Raw genomic sequence first — 23,927 nt, 5'->3', positions numbered from 1 at the left:
GAAAAATGGCTGAAATAAACAATCAAACATAAATTTTGATAGCTTATGATCTAAATTCAATGATCCCCAAAACAGAAGATGGAAAAGGGTAGTTTTCCTAAAGCACATAGATCTTCTTGCCAAATTCAATTCAATTCAATTCAATTTAAATTTATTTGTGTAGACATTGACATTGTCTCAAAGCAGCTTTACGGAACATAAACACAAAACAAAAAGTTATTATAAAGAATACTATAAAGATTAATAGAATACAATATTCAAGATTAATATTAGATATATTTAAATGTGGTTTTATTTCTCCCCAAAGAGCAAGTCTGAGGTGATCTTACTTGTAGATTGCTGAAAAATTCGGATTTACTTTATTGTTATTGTGATAATTTCGTTCAGACTTATTTTCTTAATATAACTGCTTGTAGTTGATCGCAAATCAGACGTGTTTTAAATCTTAATTGTAGGGTTGAAAAGTAAGCCATATGGCAACCTCAGTGAAATGAAACTGAAGCTTCTCAAATTTCAGATTAAACAAACACGTTCACTCACTGCAAGCTGACTGTCTTTAAACACACGACCATTTTGGTAAGCTGAAGTCTTCTAAATGCTTCGGATTTTTATTTGCTCTTAATGAATTGACTATTGCTAGATCTCAGTGGTCAAAAGGCATTTTAGACGTTTACAAATATATGAAAAAATATAAGCTCTTGTTTGGGAGAATATGTGTCGGTGCTAACCCGAATATTCAGATGATTAAAGTTTGAAATTAAATGATTTGGAACCTGGAAAAACAAACAAAAACATTTAAAATTCACTAAAAAGGACTAATTGAAACTTAAAAATCTCTTTTGTGGGGACTTTTTCTCAAAAAGTAATGACGTAGATGTACTAACAGGGTATCCTGTCCTAATTTTCCACATTTCCGCTTGTTTTTCTTTTTGTCTTAAACGCCTTGTTTACAGCTACTGACCTGAAACCAAGCAGCTCTGATGTGCTGTTCAATAGTCATGTAGTAATGCTAAAAAGAATCCATGTAAATTTGGCATGCCATAAACTTCTACACACACACACACACACACACACACACACACAGAGAGAGAGAGAGAGAGAGAGAGAGAGAGAGAGAGAGAGAGAGAGAGAGAGAGAGAGAGAGACGGAGAGACTGCCTACCTGCTGCAAATATTCTCTCATTTTAAATAAATATATGCATATTTTAACACTTCCAATATACTAATATGTAATATGTAGATATCTGTCACAATAACATTCAGCCAGTCAGTAGATACTGTAAGCATGCTTTATGAACATTCATCCTTTACAGACACTGTGGGTCTTGTATTCTTGAGAAATGGCCACCTCATTTACCACAGACACTCATGGTGTCAGGGTGGTGACCCAGATCATCCCACTGATGAGTCCAGAGCCTGTCCACTTTCCCAGTGAGAAGAAAAACAACAAGACTAAAATACCTGAAGCACCCTACATGACCAGGATGTTCCTGAAGGGAGAACCTGTAGCATTAGGGGTAAGAATAGTCATCTTTCTCAGTGACAGTTCCCAAGTAAGTCACAATATAACAGCAGATTCTGATTTCTATTCAAAAAAGCAAGCTGTCTTAAAAAAATTGATACTTACAGAGAAAGAATTTGTGTGAATGAACTGTCTACACAAGTGCATTTTTTGACTATATAGTATATTTATATACAGACCTATTGGGTCTGCATCCTCTAAAGGTTTCCTCCTTGTCACAGGGAGTTTTTCATGCCATCATCACCTCTGGCTTGCTCATTAGGGATAAATGTAAAATGTATAAGTATATAAGGAATTTCTATATCTCTGTACAGTATCTTTATGAATGTCAACTGTTAAAAGCTCCATAAAAATAAAATTTAACACTTATTTGGTAAAACAGTTATGTCTAGATTTGTTGTAATATAAGTGTACAGTGTTTAGATATCCGATGCTATAAGTAACTAATTACAGTAATCTAGATCTTTTTTTTTTCATATTTAATCATATTTACTCATTTTCATGTTCTAGAATATTCAACTTGAATAAATGTTTGGAAGCTTGCCTAAAATGGCATTACAAGGGAAAATGTATGCTACACATGTGTCAGATAGAGATTAGGTGATAAAAAAGCCTTGACTATTAATTGAAATAACTTGTGTGTCATTCTAAATTGACTGATTTTGTGTTTTGGCCTTTCTTAGACTGTGCAGATCATGATTGGGATCGTAATGATGGCTATGGGAGCCATTACTTGGTTTACACAAACTCTGTTTGGTGAAATCCCTCTTGGCCTTGGACTCTCAGTGAGTATTAGCAGCTTCAGTGCCAAAGGTATCCTTATGTATGATGGCTGAAAGCATGTCTAGAATTTTAAAAAGTTGTTAAAATCTTTTTAGATTATTCTGGAACATGTCTAAATGCAAAGCAGAGTAACAGTAGTAGGAGTTGACTGCTTTATGATTTAGTGTTTTGTATCAATTAAGGGTGTAGTATAAAAAAATAAAACTTATTTCTATTAACTACTATAGCCTGGCTATCCAGCAATTATTATGCCACATGTGATCATTTCTCCTACTTTTTAACTTGCCACAGTTACGACACATGATGAAATTTAGACTCGTGTTATTTGCAATAACACATTTTTACCAGAGATGTCTCCGATTCCCAACATTGTTACTTCAGTGAACAGAGACAGATGGTGAACATTATAACTTATAAAAGTTAAAACTGTTAAGAAATCACTTTTATTTTCTAGTTTATCATCTCTGGATCTGTAACCTTGGGTTCATACAAGGGAACCTTTCGTCCAATTGTAAGTAATCCATATGATGAATTCAACAAATGTCATTGTAGTACTTTAAATATTTGTCTTTTGTGCCATTTCATTGCTATACAAGTGTGTATTTAAAATCATTGTATCACTTAAGAATATTTTGTTCAGTTCTTCCTTTTTCTCTTTTGTTAGATTAAAAGTGCAGTTGTTGTGAACATCATCAGTGTTCTGCTGGCCTTGTCCGGTATCTGCTACTTTTGCTTTGCATTTACTGTCCAACCTGATTTGAATCCCTGTAAAGGCACAGGTGACACTTACTACACCAGGTACTATGACTGCCAATATGTAGCTGAGAAACTGAAGGTAAGTGTTCTCACTGGCATTTTTTATTTTTTTTTAAATATTGTAATCTGTAGAAACTAGTAAATTTGCTTAATATCTTTGTTTATTGTTCACAGCCATTCCTCTTATGTTTATTTGGCTTGTATTAGTTGACATATTCTGACAATCATACTTTTGTTCTGACATTCTTCAGGATATAATAAGTGGAATAAAGGGCATACTGTTGATTTTGTCCATGCTGGAGGTGTGTGTGTGTACAACAACTATCGTCTTTTCTTGCAAGGCTAATATACAAGCCTCTGGGACCAAACTGGTAAGACTTCTAGGATTAGCTTTTTACTGCTATGACTTTCTACTGCTGTGACTCAACCGTCTGACTTTCAGAGTTTACATGTTCTCCCCATGTTTTTGGGCTTACTCTGGGTCCTCTGATTTCCTTCCCCAGTCCACATGTATGATAGGCTGATTAAAATTCATCCCCTGGGCTTTAGGCTTCCTGTGACCCTTGCAATAGCTTGTGAATATAGTCAGAATATTTGGAGATAAACATTGTAACATTATTATGAAATTATGAGCCATATCAAAGCATTGTTTAAATGTTTAAATGAGGAATTTGTTGGTTGTTGGTACTTTAGTATTGGTTTATAAATAAAAAAAACCCTTAATTTTCTGATGCACTTACAAAAGATTTTTTTGTCTTGATTTATAATGACATTAATCTTCATATATTATGACTTTATATACCAAATATTCTGTTTTTACTTTTTAAACTGTGGTCCTAAAATGCCACTGTGCATTTGTCATAAATGTCATAAAGATGTAAACATGTGATTATCATGCTGTGATTTGACCATGTGTTTGCAAACGTGAGCAGTTGTTCTGTTTACCTTGCCTCAAAAATCAATGTTGGCTGATTTTAAGTCATAAAACTGACAGCATGTTTTTTTTTATGAATGACAAATGTCCATAGAGCATTAAGCATCCAATGATAATACTTCCTCACACCAGAGATGAGATTAAAGTACACATTTTAGTTTAATAATTGTATTTCATTATTACCTGAGTTATGTTTATACTCTGTGGTTTACAGGTGTCCCTATAAATGTAATATATGTCAGTAAAAGTGGTTTATCCAGTCAATAATCATACCATCTCTAACCCTCTAACTAACTTGCGCCTAAAATGGCTCTCAGAAATAGAGTTATCATGCATGCCACATTACTTTTGTTTTGAACGCAGGAGGAGGTGGTGCAGGGGAAATGCAGCAGCCAAGATGCTCTACTAAACACAAAAGTGGCTTCACCTCCAGTTTATGAGCCCTGAGTGAACTCATGATTATAAAAGCACTTAATTGTGAAGAGTATAGTATTGTCTAGCCTAGAAAAGTACTTGCACCTTTTTGAACACTAAAGTAATTCACAAATACAATAAACTGATATTGCACTTAAGTTTCATGTATTCTGCTTTTGACATTGCACAAATTGATATAACATTTGATATAACCATTGAAACTGCCTGCTGATATTCTGCATGGTTGTATTTTTCAATAAATCCAGAAGTGTATCAAATGTCTGTTCCTCTTGTCATTGTGTGATATAGTAATACAGTTCGAATAGATTTATCTTCAGAGCGTAGTAGTGGGTTGAGGCAATACCTTTGCTCATTTGCTGGGTCTGCAGTTAGAGCATGTCCTTTTTTATACACACAGACTGATACAGCGTCGGCTCTTTAAAATCATATTACTTGCTTCTCCTCCCACACCCACGACGTAGAACCCTAGTGTAAATACTGCAGTTCGCCACACCACACTACAGAACCCAAAAGCATTTACATAGTACATACTCATCAAGACCACACCGATAGCTCTCCACCTGCAGTCAAAGATTACTCTAGATTAAAGAAGTCCTAAGCTGCCATTTCGCCCTCGATTGCCTTCACCTCATTGCATTCAGAGTGCTGCAGCGGTTTGGACCCCTCCTCGGTTTCTCAGCATCGCCTCTGCAGGGCTCAAGGTAGGGCTTTTTCTTCGAACTCCATGCATGCAAATGCAGTGACAGCATTTTGATTTTTAATCTTTTGCGCTTGTGTTTACTTTAAAATGTAAAGCGTGCGCGTGTGCGTGTGTGATGCGGTTCAGTCCCAGACTGGGATGCTGTGATGTTGCTGTGCTGATTAATGTCGTGTCGCCTGCTGTGTTTGGCTCACACACAGAGCACCATGTCGCTGTATCCGTCTCAGATTAAGGCGTTCAAGAGCAGCGAGCCCAAAACCCTTGGGGTGAGTTGTTTTTCTGATAGGAAGAGATTAGAATATACAATGTAAGTGACCATACGCCATGGATAACAGCATTGCGATTAGTGTCCTATATATTAGTGAGCATAGAACTTGCACTTAATTGTGTCAGACATCAGTCCTGTTCATTTCAAAATTCAATTATATAAATAAAATTCCACTGACTACAAGGAAACACCCATCTCTCTCTCTCTCTCTCTCTCTCTCTCTCTCTCTCTCTCTCTCTCTCTCTCTCTCTCTGGCTCTTTTTCTCTCTCCCTGACACACACGAAAATAAACAAACACGTAAGCAAAGAGATGCAGCAGTGCTTTGGAGTAGATCCATTAGCCAGACTTCTTTTTTTATATTTAGATCACGTGGAGTGCATTATACAGTCATTTTAAATACATTTAAAAAAAATCCACTGTCAATGTAAATAACTGGCAATTACATTTACCTACAAATTGCATTTATTTGCAATATAATAGGTAATCTTTTCTGCAGCCCTAATAGTTCTAAAATCTATAACTGGGATTTTAATAATTGTATTGCAGTTGAACTAACTAATTATGAAAGAGTGGTGTATTTGCTGATATAAGTGGCTTATCTGTTCAAAAGGCAGTTGAGATCATCATTGGCTTGCTGACGGTCACTCTGAGCACGATTGTGTATAAACTGCACTATCACATCCAGAGGGAGGTCATCATTCTCATCCTGAATGGTGCTCAAGTAAGGCCTGGCTCCTATCAATTTATGAATACTGAATATATGTTTCATTATAACATACAATTGTGACAACTCAAGCAGTACCGAGTCTGACTTTTCAGTGGAGTAAGGAGTGCAGAAATTAATAGTCAGTTGTAATTTCAATGTATACAATAAATAAATATATAATAAAATGTTAATATTGATAGTTAAGGGGTCCTGTAGCTTCTTAAAGGTAAACTCTGATTTGGGAACACATTGTTGCTTGGGGTTCTATGCAGTATCTACCAGATGAACAAGTCTTTTTAAGTCCCATTATAGTTGTATATTTAAAGGTGTAGAGTGCTTTTTCTTAGTGTTTATTATAAATAACTAAGCAAAAGAGCTGGTGTGCTTCACATGTCAGGTAATAACATATTTTTGGGTTGTTAAACAATTTAGTTGTCTTAGTTTAACTTTCTGAAGTGATGCAGTGTTTCCTATTGCTCTTTCCTGCAGCTCATTATCACTGGAATTGTCTTGGTGCATACTGGTAGGAGACCGACTAAATGTCTGGTATGATATTTTGTATTCCCTAATGTAAGAGACATTCTCCATATAATGTCTATAATAAATTCATAAAGTGCAACTGTTAAGTACTTGTATTTTAGAAAATGCTGGGCTTGTGCAATCTAGCACTTTGGACAGCACCCAGTGCTGACCTATAGCTGGAATATTGCTTCTTCAGCATCCTAGACATGTGTTTTTAGCCTCTTTTTTGAGGTAAATAGGTAAATGCCTTTCTTAATGATGATGATGATGATAATTTTAGCAGTATTAGCACTGTGACTGAAATACCATTTCAGTGAAGCCAGTAATTAACTTAGATTTCCTCTGCTCAAAGGTTCATCTTTCATTGCACTTCCCTGATGTACTTCAGCTGTTCAGCTGAAAGGCTGATTTATTGTTGAATGTTCAATCTCAAAGCTTTATAGCAGTCAAAATGTAAGATCTGCCATGTCATAAATTGCTTCATGGTCTCTATACTTTTTAGTTTTCATTTTTGTTATATATTATTGTTATTTGATTCTTCCGGCTCATGCCAGTATCAATACTATCTGTGTACAACACATTTGTCACTCTGCTGCTCAGTCTCTCTCTTCTGGGAATGTGTCCAGTTTCACTCACTCTGGACTCAAGGAAGAACTCTATTGAACTCAACACTGCAGTATACAATATACCTGCAATTTACAAGCAGATTTGCATTTTTATACCAAGACTTTACATTTCTCTTTTTTTATTTTTACAGGTGGGTACAACCATTGTCTTGCAGTTGCTAACCGCAGCATTTGATATTGTCGGATTTGGTCTCATAGCCCGACATGTACCCTTTCGTGGGGAATCGTACTACTACAGAGACACTGAGGTAAACATCTGCTACTTTACACACCTGAGAGACTGTTCCCATTATGTAATATGCCAATTCCAAGAAAACACAAACATAATTTTAGAACTGGCTCTCCTGGAAAAAATATTGTATGTTTTGCACCAGTTATGGACTTTTTGTGTTGTCATTATATACATATGTGTGCATGATTATAATTTTCATTATATTCAAATGTGTGATGCTCGAATTGGAAAATGTTATACTTACAAATATCCATGTAGTGCCAATCACATACCAAATATTAAATCAGTAGTATATGTTTTGTTTTGTCAGCTATTACCTGTGAAGCTAGACCTTTCCTTATTTGATTGCAAATGTGGAATTTTCTTTTAATGAAATTAATTTCACAATTAACCATTAGATTGTGGTTCATTCATTGTTTATATACAGTAGAATACATTACAGTATATAGAAAGCATCAGTTATAATATGAAGAAATTGTCATTTAGATGAACCACATTCCAAACTGAATAAGTAGATGGATATCTAGAAAGGTGTGTATCACCTCTGAGAAAGGTGTGACTCCAGGCTCTGCCCTGCTCGTTTCAGTGGTGTTGTGACCCACGTCATTCATTGTGGGCTTGCTGTGGCGAAGGAGATAAAAAGGGACAGAAGGAGGTGAGTTATATTCTGTGCTTTATTGTATACACCATTGACCAGTCTAGTGCAGTAGTTACACAGTATAGTACAATAGAAATATTTTATTGGATATGACAAGGTTTTTGTCTAACCATCAATAAAAAAATCTAAACAGTTTAAGACTGTATTTTCTAACAAAGTATAACATTTTCCAATGTAGCCTTTTGAGCATCTCACACAGGACTGTATTTTATGCACTCTCAGAGAACTTTATAATGAACACCTGTACACCTGCATTATCATGCATTTATCTAATTAGCCAGTTTTGATTTAGCAGCGCATTGCATAAAATCATGCAGATTTGAAATCAGATCAGCTTCAGGTAATGTTCATATCAACCATCAGAAAGGGTAAAAAAAAATCATCTCAGTGATTTTGACCAAGACATGATTGCTTGTGCTAGACAGGCTGGTTTGAGTACTTTTTTTTAAAAAGTAACTGCTGATCTAATGTGATTTTCACACACAATAGTCTCTAGAGTTTACACAGAATGCCATACAAAAAATACATCTAGTCCTGAGGATGGAAAGCTGAGACTGCAGTGGGCACAGGTTCAATAAACTGAACAATTGAAAATGTAAAAATGTAGCCTGGTCTGATGAATCTTTTTTTTAGCTGAATCACACAGATGGTATGGTCGGAATTTGGCGCCAACAACGTGAATCTATGGACCCAACATGACTGTGTAAATAGTCCAGGCTGGAAGTGGAGCAATGTGTCTTAATACACTTTGGACCAGTAAATACCAATCAATCATTACTTGAATGCTACAAGCTAGAGTAATTTATTGCTGACAATGAGCATCCCTTCTTTGCCACAATCTTCATATCATAATGTCTCAAAGCAAAGTCATCTCAAACTGGTTTCATGAAGATGAAAATGAGTTCAGTGGCCTATACATTCAGCAGATCTGAATCTAGTAGAACACTTTTGGGATGTGGTACAACGGGAGATTTACAGCATAAAAAGTGCATCTGAAAAATCTGCAGGAATTGCATGATGAAATCGTGTCAACATAGACCAGATTCTCAAGCGAAAATGTGATTCTAAAGGGGAATCTATGCCACAATGAACTGAGGCTGTCCTAGCCAGCATTAGTATAGTGTTCCTAATAAATTTCTCTGAGTGTATGTAGCTTACATACTGTATATTTTTTTTTAGCTCTGGATAGCATTATACTATTTCTGATATCTTGTTAGCTAAAAAAATCTTTTCTGACTTTTTTTTTTATCAGTTCCTGGTGAATGGCATTTTGGGAACCTTGATTGGCTCTTTGGTATTGGTGTGTATTATCGGTTTGGTTGTGGCACTTTTCGGAGTGTATGCCCTATCTGTTAGTGCTATTAAGGTACGATTTCTGCTACAAAATACTTTATAATATATTTTCATGCACACATTTTGTCATGGCTGCTTTGTAGAATAGTATTTAGCTATAAACTATAAGCTTTATGCATTGGAGTTAAACATTCCATAGCAGACTAAATAATCTTCTTCATTATAAAAATGCACAGTTATAATTAAATGATAATATAATTTAACTTTGATTAAAACTACTGCATTTAATGTTTACATTTCTTTTTACCATTTGCCTCTAGGAGATGACACCTATTCCCAACTCCAATGCAAAATCACAGTACGGTTCTGGAGGACTGGCCAGGACTAATGTGCGTAATGGGAACTAACAGAACAAAATTTCTCACAAGATAAGGTCAACGATTTTAGCACAGTTTCATACCAATCAAAAGAAACAACTGGTTCACCTCTAAATCTCACACAATTAAAAAAAACTTTCATGACAATGTAAATAATTTGTAAAATTGTTAGCTCCTGTTATTTGGCTGTTTTCACCCTCTGCAATGAATTTTGATGGCTACACAGTTGCTAGGACATCATTCATGTCCCACTAATAAACAGGTTTGTTTGCATGAAAATGCTTATGTAGTATCAGTAATCAGCAGGCCATAGATGTGAATGCAGTGAGACTGCTTAGAAATGTAGGTAGCAGTTCTTTTTTTAATATGCTTACTAATGTCCAAATTAGACAGATTGTCCACAAAAATCCATGTACTGGACTTCAACTGCTAAAAATAAAAATAAAGAAAGAAATATGAGTGAAGATATATAGTATAGTGTAGTATTAATGCAAGTCTGTGCTGGGGTGCAGTAGAACATCATATGCATGAAACATCAGTCAAATTATAAGGCTAGCAAAGAGGTAATATACTGAAAAATATTTATTAAGCTTTTCCTAAAAAAAAGAGAAAGAACTGGGTCCTAAATAATCTATTCAAGAAATTAATCTGGCCAACTCAAAAAAACATTAACATTTCACACTAACAATATGTAATCAACATTAGTAATTTGAATGTATTTGTAAGAACATTTGCGTTTTATATTTTTAGCCACCCAAAGTTGACAGACTTTGCAAAAGAACAAAAGCTTGATAAATATTGTCCAGTGTATACACAAAAGTGAGGATGTTTCTATTAAGGGAGAATTGTGACAAGATCATCTAAGTGTTAACAAATGACTGGCATTGCTTGGCTTCTTTTTGACATCCTGTTTTATATTTACTGATACTTCAGGAAAGCTATGATGACTGCCAACTCTGTAAGTGCCACCACTTGTGACCAAAATTAATGGACACTAACAACAAAAAAGTAAGAGGTTGAAGCCTCACTCAAGGGCTCAACCGGTGTAATCTCCTCTTGTGGAAGCATGTTATCAGTTCATGGTACTGTTTGTGTCAGTGTATCATTGCCTTTACAACAGCATGTCAGATTTACATTGTGCTTGTATTCTTCAACTTCTTTATATGTACAGTAGGTATTGAAAATCATAGACAGTTCCATGCGTGTTTATGGATGATTGATGTTTAAAATAAACATGATTTGCTAGACAAACAGCAATGGAATATTTTCTGCATTAATAAGAAATCAAATAAAGTAAATTGTCACACCCACAAAGTAAAATAAATAATCGGTATACCTAAAAATGTATTATGGTAATTTATTGTTTTATTTAAAAACCTAGCATGGTCTTAATGTAATATACTTCATGATTCTTTTTAAAAAGGTGCATTGTCCTGCTCTGATTTTACACTGATTCTTTGCTATGTTGTAGTCACAGTGTGTGCTGGCTTAATGATAAATCTTCACAATCATTAAATGAATGGTTCAGGTTGAATAATTGTAAAAATATTCTGGTAAACTGGTAGACAGATCAGCAATAATACAAAAAAAAGCAAACTCTTGATGCCAAATACAGTTTACAGTCAGTTACAGTCTAAATTTGTGAGATATAATGCATAAATTATTCACTGATGCATCATTGATTTTTTTGGCAAAGGATTTTAATAAAGAATGCAGTATGATGACAAACTCTTTAATGTCTACCCCTGCTTATTTATATTCACAATCTGAAAGCATCTCCAATTCATTATATAGTACACGATTCGCAGGGTCTGGCATTTTGTAGTGGTAGCAGGAAAAAAATATGGTGCATCTCATTTCTTAAAATGTACCTTCTTTTATCCTTTCCTTGCTTTTCTTTATTGATGCTTAGAACCTCCTTCTGAGGTATCGGGAAAGGATTCAAGAAAAGGAAACATGGAGGCTCAGAACCCCTTGTATACAGTATCTTATACTACAACAAAATGTCAGCCCCTGACACAGCAATGCTTTTGTGATATTCAATAAGGCAGGTGGAGACATTTGCGGTTGAATTTCATTCCTAATTCAAAAACTTAACAAACATATGTACTAAATGAGATGCTGAAGGTGGGAATTCTGGATGAGACACCACTCTCTATAGAGCATAATGAACATATACACATTCACATGCTCACTCCAACCCACCTTTAGTTATGTTTTCAGAAATGCCACCTGGAGACAAGGAGAGCATCACACCAGGGACTCTGATGTTGTGAAGTGACAACGTTACTGTCGGTCAATACTGATTGCACTCTGGATTAACTTTAAATAAAACCTTATTACATTCGTGCCTTACAGTCTTAAATGTTAATGTTTTAGACTAAATTAGATTTTAATAATTATGTGGCAATTTTTTGCAATGCATATTTTAACCTAGAGCTTTTATTTGTATCCAATTGTTTACGAATTGCACTGGCACCTTCCTAATGCTGCCGAACTTTGATTGATTCAATTGGACGAGGTAAACTGAAGAAACAGAAAGTTATTAACTGGAGGATCTGAAAGCATCACTAAAGAAATAAAGCATCCTGTGTGCATTTAATTTCACACCGCACAGAGGTATTCAACGGCACCCATATTGCATCGAATTTCTTGGTTCTCCTTAGATACTCAGTGAGCTAAGAATTCACTGCACCTTCAAACTTCTCGGATTTCTTCTAAATTGTTTGGTGTACTCGAACATACTTGGTTTAGGCTGATTATAAAATATATTTTCTTCAAGAACCATTTCTGTTCCTATAACAGCGTAATAGTATAACATAACGATAAATTGTTTGTTGTGCATAGGCCACCATTTCAAACATGGCCAGTTCATTTTGTGTGCGCGTGCGTGACTTTTACTTTGAAGTTTCGGCAGCCATTTTGGAGGAGAGTGCTAGGCACGGTTGTTTTTTAATGTTTTGCCCAAATGAAACGTCATTTTTGACTGATTATCTATAATAAACGTATGATAGCTAATTTAAATTTGGGAGCTATGTCAAGTCGATGTTAAATGTTGTTCAAAATTATTGAAAATAATGGAGAAAGTACGAAGAATTTTGGTGCATTTATCTAAACATAGTGCAGCTCCACAACCTGCCCAGTTTATTCAGGTCAGTTAGACAAGAGCTGCTGTGAGTGTCAACGATTATACACTTGTACGATTAGTTTGACTGGTGTATTTATATCCCTAGAGCGTTACTGGCCATTTTATTGGACATCTGGACGACCAAACAACCGTGAATTGTTCCTTGGAAAACAACCGATTTGTTTTGTGTGAGGGAAGCGAGGAGAAGGGCGTGGCTCTTAAGGTTAGACTTCAACACGGGTTACGTCATTGCTGAGCACGTCATTACGTCATCACGTCACGAAGAGCCGATAATCATCCCATTAAAGATTTCAGGGTTGCATGTTAAGTGATTTATTGTTAAAATATTTATTAAACAGTATGTCAAAAAAAAAACAGTTCTTAACGTTAGATAGGATAATATTTTTATATAATATTTTAGTATGGTAGTGTGCGGTTCTGCAGCAGATTTTATTTTGCTTGTGGATGAAATTAACTTTCTGCCTCTAGAGGGCGCGGTTCTGCCCAATCAAATTGCTCTCTGCTTCAGAGGCGGCGTCGATTCCTCTAGACACTCTGCGGAGAGGTGTGGATGTGGGCGTGGCTATACTTCTCCAGTCAGCCAATCAGAGGCTGTTGCTGACCAGGCGCGCTCATGCCCTGAGGATTTTCCCTAATGTTTGGGTCCCACCTGGTGAGTGAGATGCTGCTGAGACTGCAGAGTGTGTGCTCTGTTTTTTTTTTTTTCTCATCACTAAACTGCAGATTTAGGAGAGAACAAATGGAATGTCCTGTTTGTGCAGTCTCAGACTGTAAAGGCTAAACTGTAAAACAAAAAATCTGCTGACTTAATTTTGCAATCCAAGGACCAAGAGCACAAAGTGTCACTCTGTGATGCATAATATCTCTTAATACCTAAGGAGCGATGATGCATTCAGCTGTATTACAGATTGTTAACATAGCTAAGCATGAACGTTATTATAAACTAAATATTCTCATGTTCTGCAGGTGGCCATGTGGAACTGGATGAAAAGGTACAATTTGAATTACTAGAGCCAACTAGAGCACTATAGGAAACTTTCAGTAAAATGTGAATACATTGAATTTTAGGTCATAGTTTTACATTCTGTTTAAGTTATTCATTTTGACACAGATCGGTTATGTTCTCAGGCTTTAAATTCAACTACTAAATCAATCATTAAAGAGGTTGATCATAGCAAGCCAGGAAATTCAGTGCTTCTTGATGTGCTGTTGGAATTGTTTGTTATGAACATTTTTGAACTTGCGTGAACTTTTTGGCAATGTACAGCATTAGTGGGTTTGGTGAATATCTGGGCCACTCTCAGAGAACTTTATAATGAGCCTGTACACCTGTATTTTCATGCATTTATCTAATTAGCCAGCTTTGATTTAGCAGCGCATTGCATAAAATCATGCAGATTTGAAATCAGATCAGCTTCAGGTAATGTTCATATCAACCATCAGAATGGGTAAAAAAAAATTATCTCAGTTATTTTCACCAAGACATGATTGCTTGTGCTAGACAGGCTGGTTTGAGTATTTCCATAACTGCTGATCTAATGTGAGTTTCACACACAATAGTCTCTAGAGTTTACACAGAATGCCATACAAAAAAATAAATATAGTGAATGGCAGCCCTGAGGATGGAAAGCTGAGACTGCATTGGGCAAAGGTTCAATAACCTGAACAATTGAAGACTGTAAAAAATGTAGCCTGGTCTGTAGCCTTTTTTTTAGCTGAATCACACAGAATGTATGGACACAACATGTCTGTGTAAATAGTCCAAGCTGGAAGTGGAGCAATGTGTCTTGGTACACTTTGGACCAGTAAATACCAATCAAACATTACTTGAATGCTACAAGCTAGTTGAGTAATTTGTTGCTGACAATGAGCATCCCTTCTTTGCCAAAATTTACCATCTTCATCTCATAATGTTTCAAAGCAAAAGTAATCTCAAACTGGTTTCATGAAGATGAACTTTTTGGCAATGTACAGCATCAGTGGGTATAGTGAATATCTGTGCTAAACCATTTATATAATTATTTATACAATTATTTTAAATATAACAAATATTAAATATTGCTGGCAGTTTGTGAGCAAACCCTTGTACCGTGATACCTATTGTACATGCGAGAATTTGAGAATTGTAAACTTTGAGAATTGTAAAATATATTTTTGTCTAATCGCCCACCGTTTTCAACATGATCTTTCAAAAAATGTAAACAATTAAACTAAGAATATTAAGATTTTTTTTGCATTAACTAGGTATTTAACTAGGTCTTTCAGGACCAGCGCTGGTGTCACAAAATGTATAAAGGGTATTGATCATTTGAAACCAGTGTTTTTGAAAGTCGTGTTTAAAAAAACATGAGAAAAAATATACTGGATATGTTATCATTCTTGTGCTCTTGGAGCTGATTGTACACATTTGAAACTAAACTATTTATTTAAGAACAAAAACTATTTACAGTATGTTCTTGGTTTCTTATGTTTAACCAACTTTTACAGATATTTTACTTCTGCAGATCAACAAGAGGCTCAGTATTCAAATAAAGATCAGCTCATTTGGAATTTAAAATTTACTTTTTCTTTTTACTTGTTTTGAATTAGCTGCTGGATGCAGGCCTGCGGGAGCTGAGGGAGGAAACCGGACTCAAATTAGACGCTGAGGATATCTCCTCCTCTCAGCTGCTAGGCCTCTGGGAGGTGAGCTGATTGTGCTGATGTGTAGACACACTGGACCAAAGTAAATAGTCTTTAGGTTTGCAGCACAGTTTAAAAAAATTTAAAATATTTTAAATAATAGTTTAAAAAATATGAATGTTGCAAATGGCTACAGTGAAATTAGGGATCATTATCGAAATGTCATCAGTATGCGTTGTATTTTTTTAAATTACATTCTTCCACAGTCTGTATACCCACCCATGCTGTCTCGAGGACTGCCCCAGAGACATCACATTGTCACGTACGTGCTGCTTTGCAGTAACCAGACACACCTGCAGCTACAGGTATTGCCAGTCTATGTCATCTAAGCTCAGCCCTATGCAGCAAAAATGCCTTTAATCTCCTGATGGAAGATACATACAGAAACATGTAACTGGACTGTATGTGTGTATCTTTATTAACTGTGACCTTGTCCCTTCTTTTTTTAGTCCTGTATGAAACCAGAGCCTGCTGAAGTGAGTGCTTGTGTGTGGGTTGATGTACGACTGGTCAGGGCTATCGTATCTGCCGTGGATGGGGAGGAAAATTCTTTTCATTTACCTGCTGATCTTCCTCAATCTATAAGGTATTAAGATGCTTCGTTCCTAATTAGAAGTGTGCTTTGCAATAAGCACAACTTATCAACACATCTTCTTAAATATGCACTAGGGCTGCACCATATATATTTTTTAAATAAAAACTTGCAGCATGCAGGTGAGCAGTTCATCTGTTTTTTTGTAAATGTTATGATCATCTTTTGTTTTGTCAAATGCATAGATTTGCCTGTCTGATTAGTATTTTACTCCCAAAACAGTCACTCAGGACTCGGGTAATTTCAGGGTTTAATTATAGTTTTACTAACAAGAGAAGCCCAAGCATTCCCCAGAATATTGGGGAACACTGTACAACAGGGGTGTCCAACCAGTCAGAGACCAAGAGCCACTGTTTTTTACTGTGTTTCCGCAAAGAGCCACATCATACACATGGGCACACATGAACATCACCATTTTTGCTCAAATGATCTTGCTCCGACTGGGAAACCTTGAGGTATTTTCATCCCACCCACATGCGTGTTTGACAAAAATACCGTATTGAACTCAAGCGGAGCGAACACGCACATTAAAAAGACACAAATACAAACTTTGATATGAACGTAAGAGCCGCATGAAACCGGGCAAAAAGCCACATGTGGCTCCGGAGCTGCGGGTTGGCCACCCCTGTTGTAGAACCACCTGTGAACATCATTCATAGTTGAGCTTCAGTAAATGCATATCATAAGTCACAGAATTTAGTATTTAATGTTTTTATCTCTTTAATGCTTCTGATGCTGTGGTGTTTTCTATGTTAGTGTTACTGAGGTATCCCCTGATGGAGAGCTAATTGAGTCCACACTGCCTGTGTCAGTGTTCTGTAACCGGGCTCCAGCCGAAGGTGAGGATGTGGAGCGGGTCAGCACCGGAACCAAGTATGCCTTAGAGCTGTGGCTGAATACTCTGGGTGCTAGCTGTGAAAAGGGCTAACTGCAGCAGATGTGTCGTCACTCTCAGGCCTGATCTGTGGAAGCCAAATAAGCACCTGATATTTGCCTTCATAATCTACATACGTTGTTTACTTTAAGTGCCATCAAAAGAAGATGATGCTCAGATCTTGTGTCTGATAAGCTCTGATAATGTCTCTGCTCATTTTTCTTAAACATTTTTTTCTGAAAGATTTTCTTAGACATGTTAATTAATCTAACATGAAACGTTTGACAACCACAAGGGGGCAGTAAAGATGCTTACTACTGAAACAAACGTTCAATATACTAGTTTCTTGAAATGTGAAGTTTTTCCTTACATTGTAGTATTGTTAATTCAGTGTGTTGATTTAGTAATTCATTATTATGTTCAAATAGTACTGATTTCTTGTTTTTTTTTTCAGTGCATTATACACAAATGATCTTAAACTCATTCCACAGCACTAGGAACTTTGCAAGGCCTGTGGATACAACAGGATCAAGACTTAGAGCATGTCACACAGTCAGTGTTACAAAGGCCATGCTGATTAGTTGAACTGTTGTGCTTTTGTTTCTTGTAAAACAATAAAAGGCCATGCTGATCTGTCCTGGTAGGTTGTTGAATCCTAGTGGAACCGCTTGTGTTTTTTAGAAAATAAAACCCTAGTAGCTGCTACAATCATTGGCATGTTCATTATAGTCATTTGTATGCATTTATATAAAAAAAAGGTATAACAGAATAGCCTTAGAAAAAAAAGAATCTGCACATACAAGCACATCATGAGCTTTTATGCAAATGCATTATGATTTATTTTGTAATTTTTACTAAAATTTCAGTTTGAATTAAAGAAAGACATTAACAGGAATGTAGGATATTTTTACATACAAATACACACAAACAATTGTCCTTTGGGTAGTTCAATCTTAAATCTTATTGGAAGCCTGATTATAAAAGACATTCAATTTTGTAATTCTAAATATATTTTTGGCGCAGTTCCACTGTAGGTGCAACCACTGAGTAATGTGTAAATTAACTGTTGATTAGTTCATTATTTCATATCACCTTGTTACGGGTGAAAGTTTATCAGTTTCGGTCCCGCCTGTCCTGATTATGCCTGGGTGTAACAGGATGTAGGAGATATGAAATAAGTCACAAAACTAATTCTGACTACACAAAACATTAAAGACTACATTTCTACATAGATTTAATAAATGGATTTTCAGATTGTTCTGCACACGCAAACTTTTGATCTACATTTGGAATAACATTTGATTCAATTCTGTATGTTTTTCTTTCTTTCATGAAGAACAGTTCTTTAGAAGAAAGGATTCCACAGCACTCTTAACAGTACTGAAAGTCTGTCTATCACCATTCTGTCTCTTTCCCTCTTCTTCCCTTTGAGACCTGCAGGAGAATCTTTGAGCTGGTCCCATCCACACAAAGAAACCTTTTTATTAGCACAATAGCTTCAGGAAGCAATGACCGTGGGGGCTGAGGTGATCTGGACACTGGCACAGCTTATTATCCCTAAACCTGTCCCCATTCTACACTGTTTAAACAGAGACATCTCTGGTTAGGTTGGCAAAAAATGTATTTGTATATTTGTATTAAACGTTCCTTTTTAAACTGACTATATTTGTATTAAACATATTCCTTTTTAAAATGACACATTTTCCTCATTTTTCCCCCAGACAGAATATATATTGTAATAAATCATTCTTTGTTGCAAAGCTTCGGAGACCAAAAAAATAACAAAACTGTTAGCAAGTTGGAAACGGTTCAGTTTACTATTTCAATCTAACGTATTTGTAATCACTGTCAATTAACCATTTTAAAGTACTGTCTCAACAAACAGTCCAAAGTGAAGTTTATATGTAGTGGTTGGTGATTGCTCTTAAATCGGTGTTACATGTTCAGAATATTGTACAGTATGATCCCTGCTGGTCATTTAGTATTACAGTCTGTGAACAGCTTTTACGTGGTGCCTCTTGAATCGCTGAACTGGCAAGTTGAAAAGTAGAACACAAAAGACCAACAGCACCTGAATGTTTTTGCTGAGTAGTGGTGAGTAAATTATTCCATGGGTTTCACTGTTTGATTCAAAAGTTGTACCACTTGACTTTAAGCCCAGGGCGTTCACTTGTTCACTGTGTATGTTCCAGACCGGTTTTTCTGAGGTCTCTCTGGGTCTAAATCCTGTTAATTAAAATTCTGTTAGAGTATTAGTGCTGTTTACAGTATGTACTGAAATGACGAATATTTACAACAATTTCACTGACTTTTTCCCATAGTTTCATAGTTCACCGAATTAAGTTCCAGTGAGTAAATAAAGGGCAAAACCCCTTCTGTGTGAGCTGCTGTGTGTGAGTTTGTTGTAGTGTCGACAGCATGCAGGCTTATTTATGGCCTATCAATGGCCTCTTTGTGTGGGAGAAATGGAGCAACAGTCTTCATTGACTTCAAACAGAGTCCCAGCATCATAGTTTAGACATTTTAATATCATACGTATAATGAAGGGTATATAACTACTCTTTAATATATTTGTTTAATCAATGTGTAACATATAGTCCCAGGAGCATATATTACTGTCTGTACCACATCCCACCCACTTAATGGCATTTTTAATCTCTTTGGCCAAAAATAATGAGGCCAGTTCTATGGTATTTATAGATATTAAACTGCAGAAATGTTTGAGACTGTAAAATTCTCATTGATGAAAACAACTGTGTATTAAATGATGTGTGCTTGCATGCGTGTGTGAAGGCAGTGTTCTTTCTATCTGTAGATGAATGGAGACAGTGCAGTGTGAGGTCTGATAAAGCTCTAGCTCCAGGGCAGTTGCGGGAAAGAGAAAGACAGAGTGGGAGTAGAGTTTCCCACGCCTCAGGTTTCCCTGTCAAAGCTGGCTGGGCACAAAGGGAGCCCTTTACAGGTGGGAGGGAAGTAGGACTGCGGGCTGTTTAGTAATTGCAGCCAGTTTTGCCTGGACGAACACAGAGATGGGGATGCTTGGGGAGCCCATGCAAGAGTCTGTTGTTACTTCCACATCTCTATATCTGATTGCCAAGTATGTAGGATATGTAGTGCTGCATATATGACAAAGTGTAAATGTGTGTGACTAAACAACATTTAATCTGTAATCTGTATCACAGTTTCAGTTTACAAATTCAACTACTTGTTACAAATTGATCTTAGAGTAGTATATATTTGGAAGTCTGAGTTTTTAATTTGAGTTAATCTCTAAGTTGAGTGACATAATATTATGACTTTTATAGAGCCAGTAGTGATTTCTTACTGCATCTATAGTCTGAAAGCAGTAGTCCCAAAGTAGGTAGGTTAGATGCTATTTTTTTAAGTGTTTAAAGAACAGCGTGCCATTATACCCTTCATGCCAGATTTCACACAGTACCCAGGACTCCTAAAGGTTCTTTGTCTTTTAACTTTTTTGCCAGTATGTAAAAAATTCCATTAATACTTTGTGCTTACACTGAGGACACCCTCACACCATCTTGCTTCACTGAAAAGGTTCTGATTGGTGTGAATGCTCCATTATATTAAAATTAAAGTGTGTAAAGCCAAAAATTAGATGGAGGTATAGATGGAGATTCACTCACCAATGATTTGCCGTTGTGTGAGTCATACGTGCTTTGAGTGGAGTACATAGGAATGTCGGGATTATAATAGCCTGTTGGGTCTGGATCAGATACATGCATGAAGCCACGCTGTTTCCAGCAACAGCACCAAAACAGCAGCTGTGAGGAGGAGCATGCTTTATTTCATGTTTCAGAAAAACAACAATGACACAAAAACCATGTTCCATTCACAGCAAAAGTTCACCAGTGTGAAAAACAAACTTGTTGCACCCAAGTAAAAAAATCAAGTATTTAGTGAAGAAATCTGACAAGAGCTCCACTATGTAACAATATATTTATGGAAAGAAACAAGAAACATGGAGGAATGTTACAGTATGATACAGCTTTGATAAATTTTTTAATGTTTTGATTGGTACGTAGTTTATTTAAGGCTCACCAGCAGTATGAGGAGGACAAGCATGAAGAATAGTATGATAGCCGCCAGCACGAGGATGGCAATGCCCCAACCAGGCACACCCTGCACTGTTGCCACTGTGTCTGATCCTTCAGGTCCTGTGGGCTTTTGTGTTATCGTTTTACTCTGAATTTCTGAAGAACTGGAAGTTGACATGGCTGAAATTTTGGTTCTTGGACGTACTGTTGTCGTTGAAGAAGTGGAAGCAGAGGTGGTCGAAATGTTGTGGCTTTGATTTGTTGTTGGGGTTGAAGAAATGGAAGCAGACGTGGTTGTTGTCTTGTTGCTTGTATGTACTGTTGTGGTTAAAAAACTGGAAGCAGAGGTGGTCAAAATGTTGTGGCTTGGATTTGTTGTTGGGGTTGAAGAAATGGAAGCAGACGTGGTTGTTTTCTTGTTGCTTGTATGTACTGTTGAGGTTGAAAAACTGGAAGCAGAGGTGGTCAAAATGTTGTGGCTTGGATTTGTTGTTGGGGTTGAAGAAATGGAAGCAGACGTGGTTGTTTTCTTGTTGCTTGTATGTACTGTTGAGGTTGAAAAACTGGAAGCAGAGGTGGTCAAAATGTTGTGGCTTGGATTTGTTGTTGGGGTTGAAGAAATGGAAGCAGACGTGGTTGTTTTCTTGTTGCTTGTATGTACTGTTGAGGTTGAAAAACTGGAAGCAGAGGTGGTCAAAATGTTGTGGCTTGGATTTGTTGGGGCTGAAGAATCGAACATGTGCGTTCTTGAAGGACTGGTAGTAGGTGTCATGTTGTCTGATGGACTGTTGGAAGGGCTGTTGTTAGAATGAGCTTGGGTGGAAGTTTTGGGCGGTTGGGTTTTATCTTTTGATTTGTCTAGGCCATTAGTGCTGATTGAGGCTGAAGTTGTAGAAATTGCAGAGTTTGTAGAGTTGTCATGAGTTTCGGGGATGGAGATGGATATTGTCATAGAGGGGACAGCAATGGCTTCCTGATCTGCAAGGGGAAGACAGAATACTAGTATTTAAGGTTTTACAATCATGCATTATCCTGTAATGCATTTATAATCTATAATGTATTTACTACATGTAATGAGAATGTTTTTAAGTTAAACATCTGTAACTGTTGCATAATTCTGTAGCTCAAAGTCATTCACCAGCTTGTTGAATTGCAGTAAAAATTCATTGAAGTTTCTTTAAAGAAACAATATGAGGGATGTTTTTACCTGCAGTATAGTTGATGTTTAGGTCCAACCTAAGCGGTGAGTGGTGTTGCATATAATTTTTAACAAAGATCTGCTTCACAATCTCTCCACTTTTTTGTTTTGATCCAAATATCACTGTGGAATTGGCAATCACAGATCCATTGCTGAGGAAAATAAAATGTACATATTATGAAAAGGATTAGAGAAGATTTACACCTGGCCATGGCTTGCAAAAACAAGTCTGTTCTTTTTTGATCAAATTTAATATATGACTTTATTATTTCTAATGTATTTGCTGTATAAATGTTGTTGTTGTTGTTGTTGTTGTTGTTTTTACCTGAAAGTCATCTCTGTAATCTCTTGATACTGAACAGATGGTGTAAATTTGTAGATCTCAAAAAACTAAAAAAAAGGGAAAACAAAGATGTTTAAAAATTAATGAGACATAAAATATGAATACTGCTAATAATGTAAGTCAGTCACATTCTTTGAGTGTATGATTACTCTAACTACTTAATGAAGTTATTTGAGGGTTACCTTGTGTCTTTTTTGTGTCTGAGAAAAATTAAGCCTCTTACCACATTTTCAACTTTCTGTCTTAGTGTTTTATAGTTCTGCGATTGGTGGTCCTCAAGAGAATCGTTGTAAATTTGATTGATTATTTTTATGCTAATCATAAAGGCAGAGCTTTCATTTTTTGAAGTTCTTGTGCCAACTGCAGGAGCTGCTGTGACATCACCACTGGTAATTACACCTGCACAAACAAAGCCAAGGAAAATATTTACTTAAGATTGTCACCTATTTGTCAAATGGTCAAATCATTTTTATCGCAAGACATTTTGAGATAAAAACATAAAGACAATGCAGTTTAACATTTATTTTAAGAATTTTTCATTCAAAATTCTTTTGGGATAACTGGATTGTAGATAGACAATAGATGTGTGCCAATGACATCAGAGAATATTTTACAAAAACTAAATCATCTCCTTTATAATAATAATAATAATAATAATAATAATAATAATAATAATAATAATAATAATAATAATAATAATAATAATAATAAAGATTGTGAAAGATTGATTTTTTTAATTAATATTTAAAGACAACAACAATAATAATCTAAAAAAATAATAATAAATGTTGTCCTAGATTCTTGAAGATGTGAACATTTGGAATACATTCTAATGTATTCATTCTATACATGTTGTCTTGTGGTATTTGATTTTATACATTATATTGAACAGGTTTGCTTTCATCATTGTACTTTATACTATATAGTCCATTTGTGTTAGGACGTTTTAAGAGAAACATTTTTCAAAGTTTGCAGAAAAGTTCAGAATTGTAAAAAAATATTGCAAATTGCAAAATACCTGTTCTCTCCTGTAGATACAGAATATATTAACACCTTACCTGACCACAGGAGCCCAATAATCCAAAAAAGATTCATCATTTCTCTAATGATTATGCACATTAGTGCTAATCCTTCAGCCTGTAAACTTTTCTGCTCAGCTTTTGTCCTAAGAGAAACAGTACTTTAGATGCAGTGCCTCACTCTGAGAGTGAACAGTCTCTTTA

The 23,927-nt window shown here is 35.9% G+C and overlaps 5 protein-coding genes across 8 annotated transcripts; 3 read left to right on the top strand and 2 right to left on the bottom strand.

Moving 5' to 3' along the window:
• The first annotated feature begins 420 nt into the window (after window positions 1-420).
• LOC113644603 (membrane-spanning 4-domains subfamily A member 15-like) lies at window positions 421-4,686 on the top strand. The gene is made up of 7 exons (XM_027149592.2): window positions 421-576; window positions 1,313-1,516; window positions 2,205-2,306; window positions 2,759-2,815; window positions 2,969-3,139; window positions 3,312-3,431; window positions 4,358-4,686. The coding sequence occupies exons 2-7, from the start codon at window positions 1,340-1,342 to the stop codon at window positions 4,439-4,441; spliced, it is 711 nt and encodes a 236-aa protein (XP_027005393.1). The 5' UTR covers window positions 421-576; window positions 1,313-1,339; the 3' UTR covers window positions 4,442-4,686.
• Window positions 4,687-4,828: 142 nt separating this feature from the next.
• On the top strand, window positions 4,829-11,065 carry si:dkey-7j14.5 (uncharacterized protein LOC556563 homolog). 4 transcript variants are annotated; one of them, XM_027149597.2, is made up of 9 exons: window positions 4,829-5,130; window positions 5,330-5,395; window positions 6,009-6,119; window positions 6,594-6,650; window positions 7,384-7,500; window positions 8,071-8,139; window positions 9,395-9,508; window positions 9,756-9,824; window positions 10,746-11,065. In XM_027149597.2, exons 2-9 carry the CDS (start codon window positions 5,336-5,338, stop codon window positions 10,788-10,790), a joined length of 642 nt encoding a protein of 213 aa, XP_027005398.1. In that variant the 5' UTR covers window positions 4,829-5,130; window positions 5,330-5,335; the 3' UTR covers window positions 10,791-11,065. The 4 variants fall into 4 exon arrangements, with proteins under 4 accessions (XP_027005398.1, XP_047667357.1, XP_027005396.1 ...); XM_047811401.1 differs by having other exon boundaries at window positions 5,256-5,395; XM_027149595.2 differs by having other exon boundaries at window positions 5,225-5,395.
• Window positions 11,066-12,702: 1,637 nt separating this feature from the next.
• nudt17 (nudix (nucleoside diphosphate linked moiety X)-type motif 17) lies at window positions 12,703-17,741 on the top strand. The gene is made up of 8 exons (XM_027149591.2): window positions 12,703-12,964; window positions 13,046-13,162; window positions 13,429-13,612; window positions 13,927-13,952; window positions 15,550-15,645; window positions 15,849-15,947; window positions 16,092-16,228; window positions 16,991-17,741. Exons 1-8 carry the CDS (start codon window positions 12,890-12,892, stop codon window positions 17,160-17,162), a joined length of 906 nt encoding a protein of 301 aa, XP_027005392.2. The 5' UTR covers window positions 12,703-12,889; the 3' UTR covers window positions 17,163-17,741.
• A 1,455-nt stretch (window positions 17,742-19,196) lies between these two features.
• Window positions 19,197-21,818, bottom strand: LOC125140863 (mucin-1-like). The gene is made up of 3 exons (XM_047811407.1): window positions 21,168-21,818; window positions 20,753-20,890; window positions 19,197-19,334 (listed from the first exon to the last, which is right to left on the bottom strand). The coding sequence occupies exons 1-3, from the start codon at window positions 21,339-21,341 to the stop codon at window positions 19,275-19,277; spliced, it is 372 nt and encodes a 123-aa protein (XP_047667363.1). The 5' UTR covers window positions 21,342-21,818; the 3' UTR covers window positions 19,197-19,274.
• LOC125140839 lies at window positions 21,629-23,896 on the bottom strand. The gene is made up of 6 exons (XM_047811006.1): window positions 23,763-23,896; window positions 22,928-23,103; window positions 22,687-22,751; window positions 22,371-22,513; window positions 21,825-22,141; window positions 21,629-21,709 (listed from the first exon to the last, which is right to left on the bottom strand). The coding sequence occupies exons 1-6, from the start codon at window positions 23,821-23,823 to the stop codon at window positions 21,629-21,631; spliced, it is 843 nt and encodes a 280-aa protein (XP_047666962.1). The 5' UTR covers window positions 23,824-23,896.
• Between the last annotated feature and the right edge of the window lie 31 nt (window positions 23,897-23,927).

The sequence above is a fragment of the Tachysurus fulvidraco genome, chromosome 3, assembly GCF_022655615.1.
Source record: "Tachysurus fulvidraco isolate hzauxx_2018 chromosome 3, HZAU_PFXX_2.0, whole genome shotgun sequence".
NCBI lineage: Eukaryota > Metazoa > Chordata > Actinopteri > Siluriformes > Bagridae > Tachysurus > Tachysurus fulvidraco.
The sequence above is the reverse complement of the archived record's forward strand: the minus strand, read 5'-3'. Positions and strand labels throughout refer to the sequence as shown.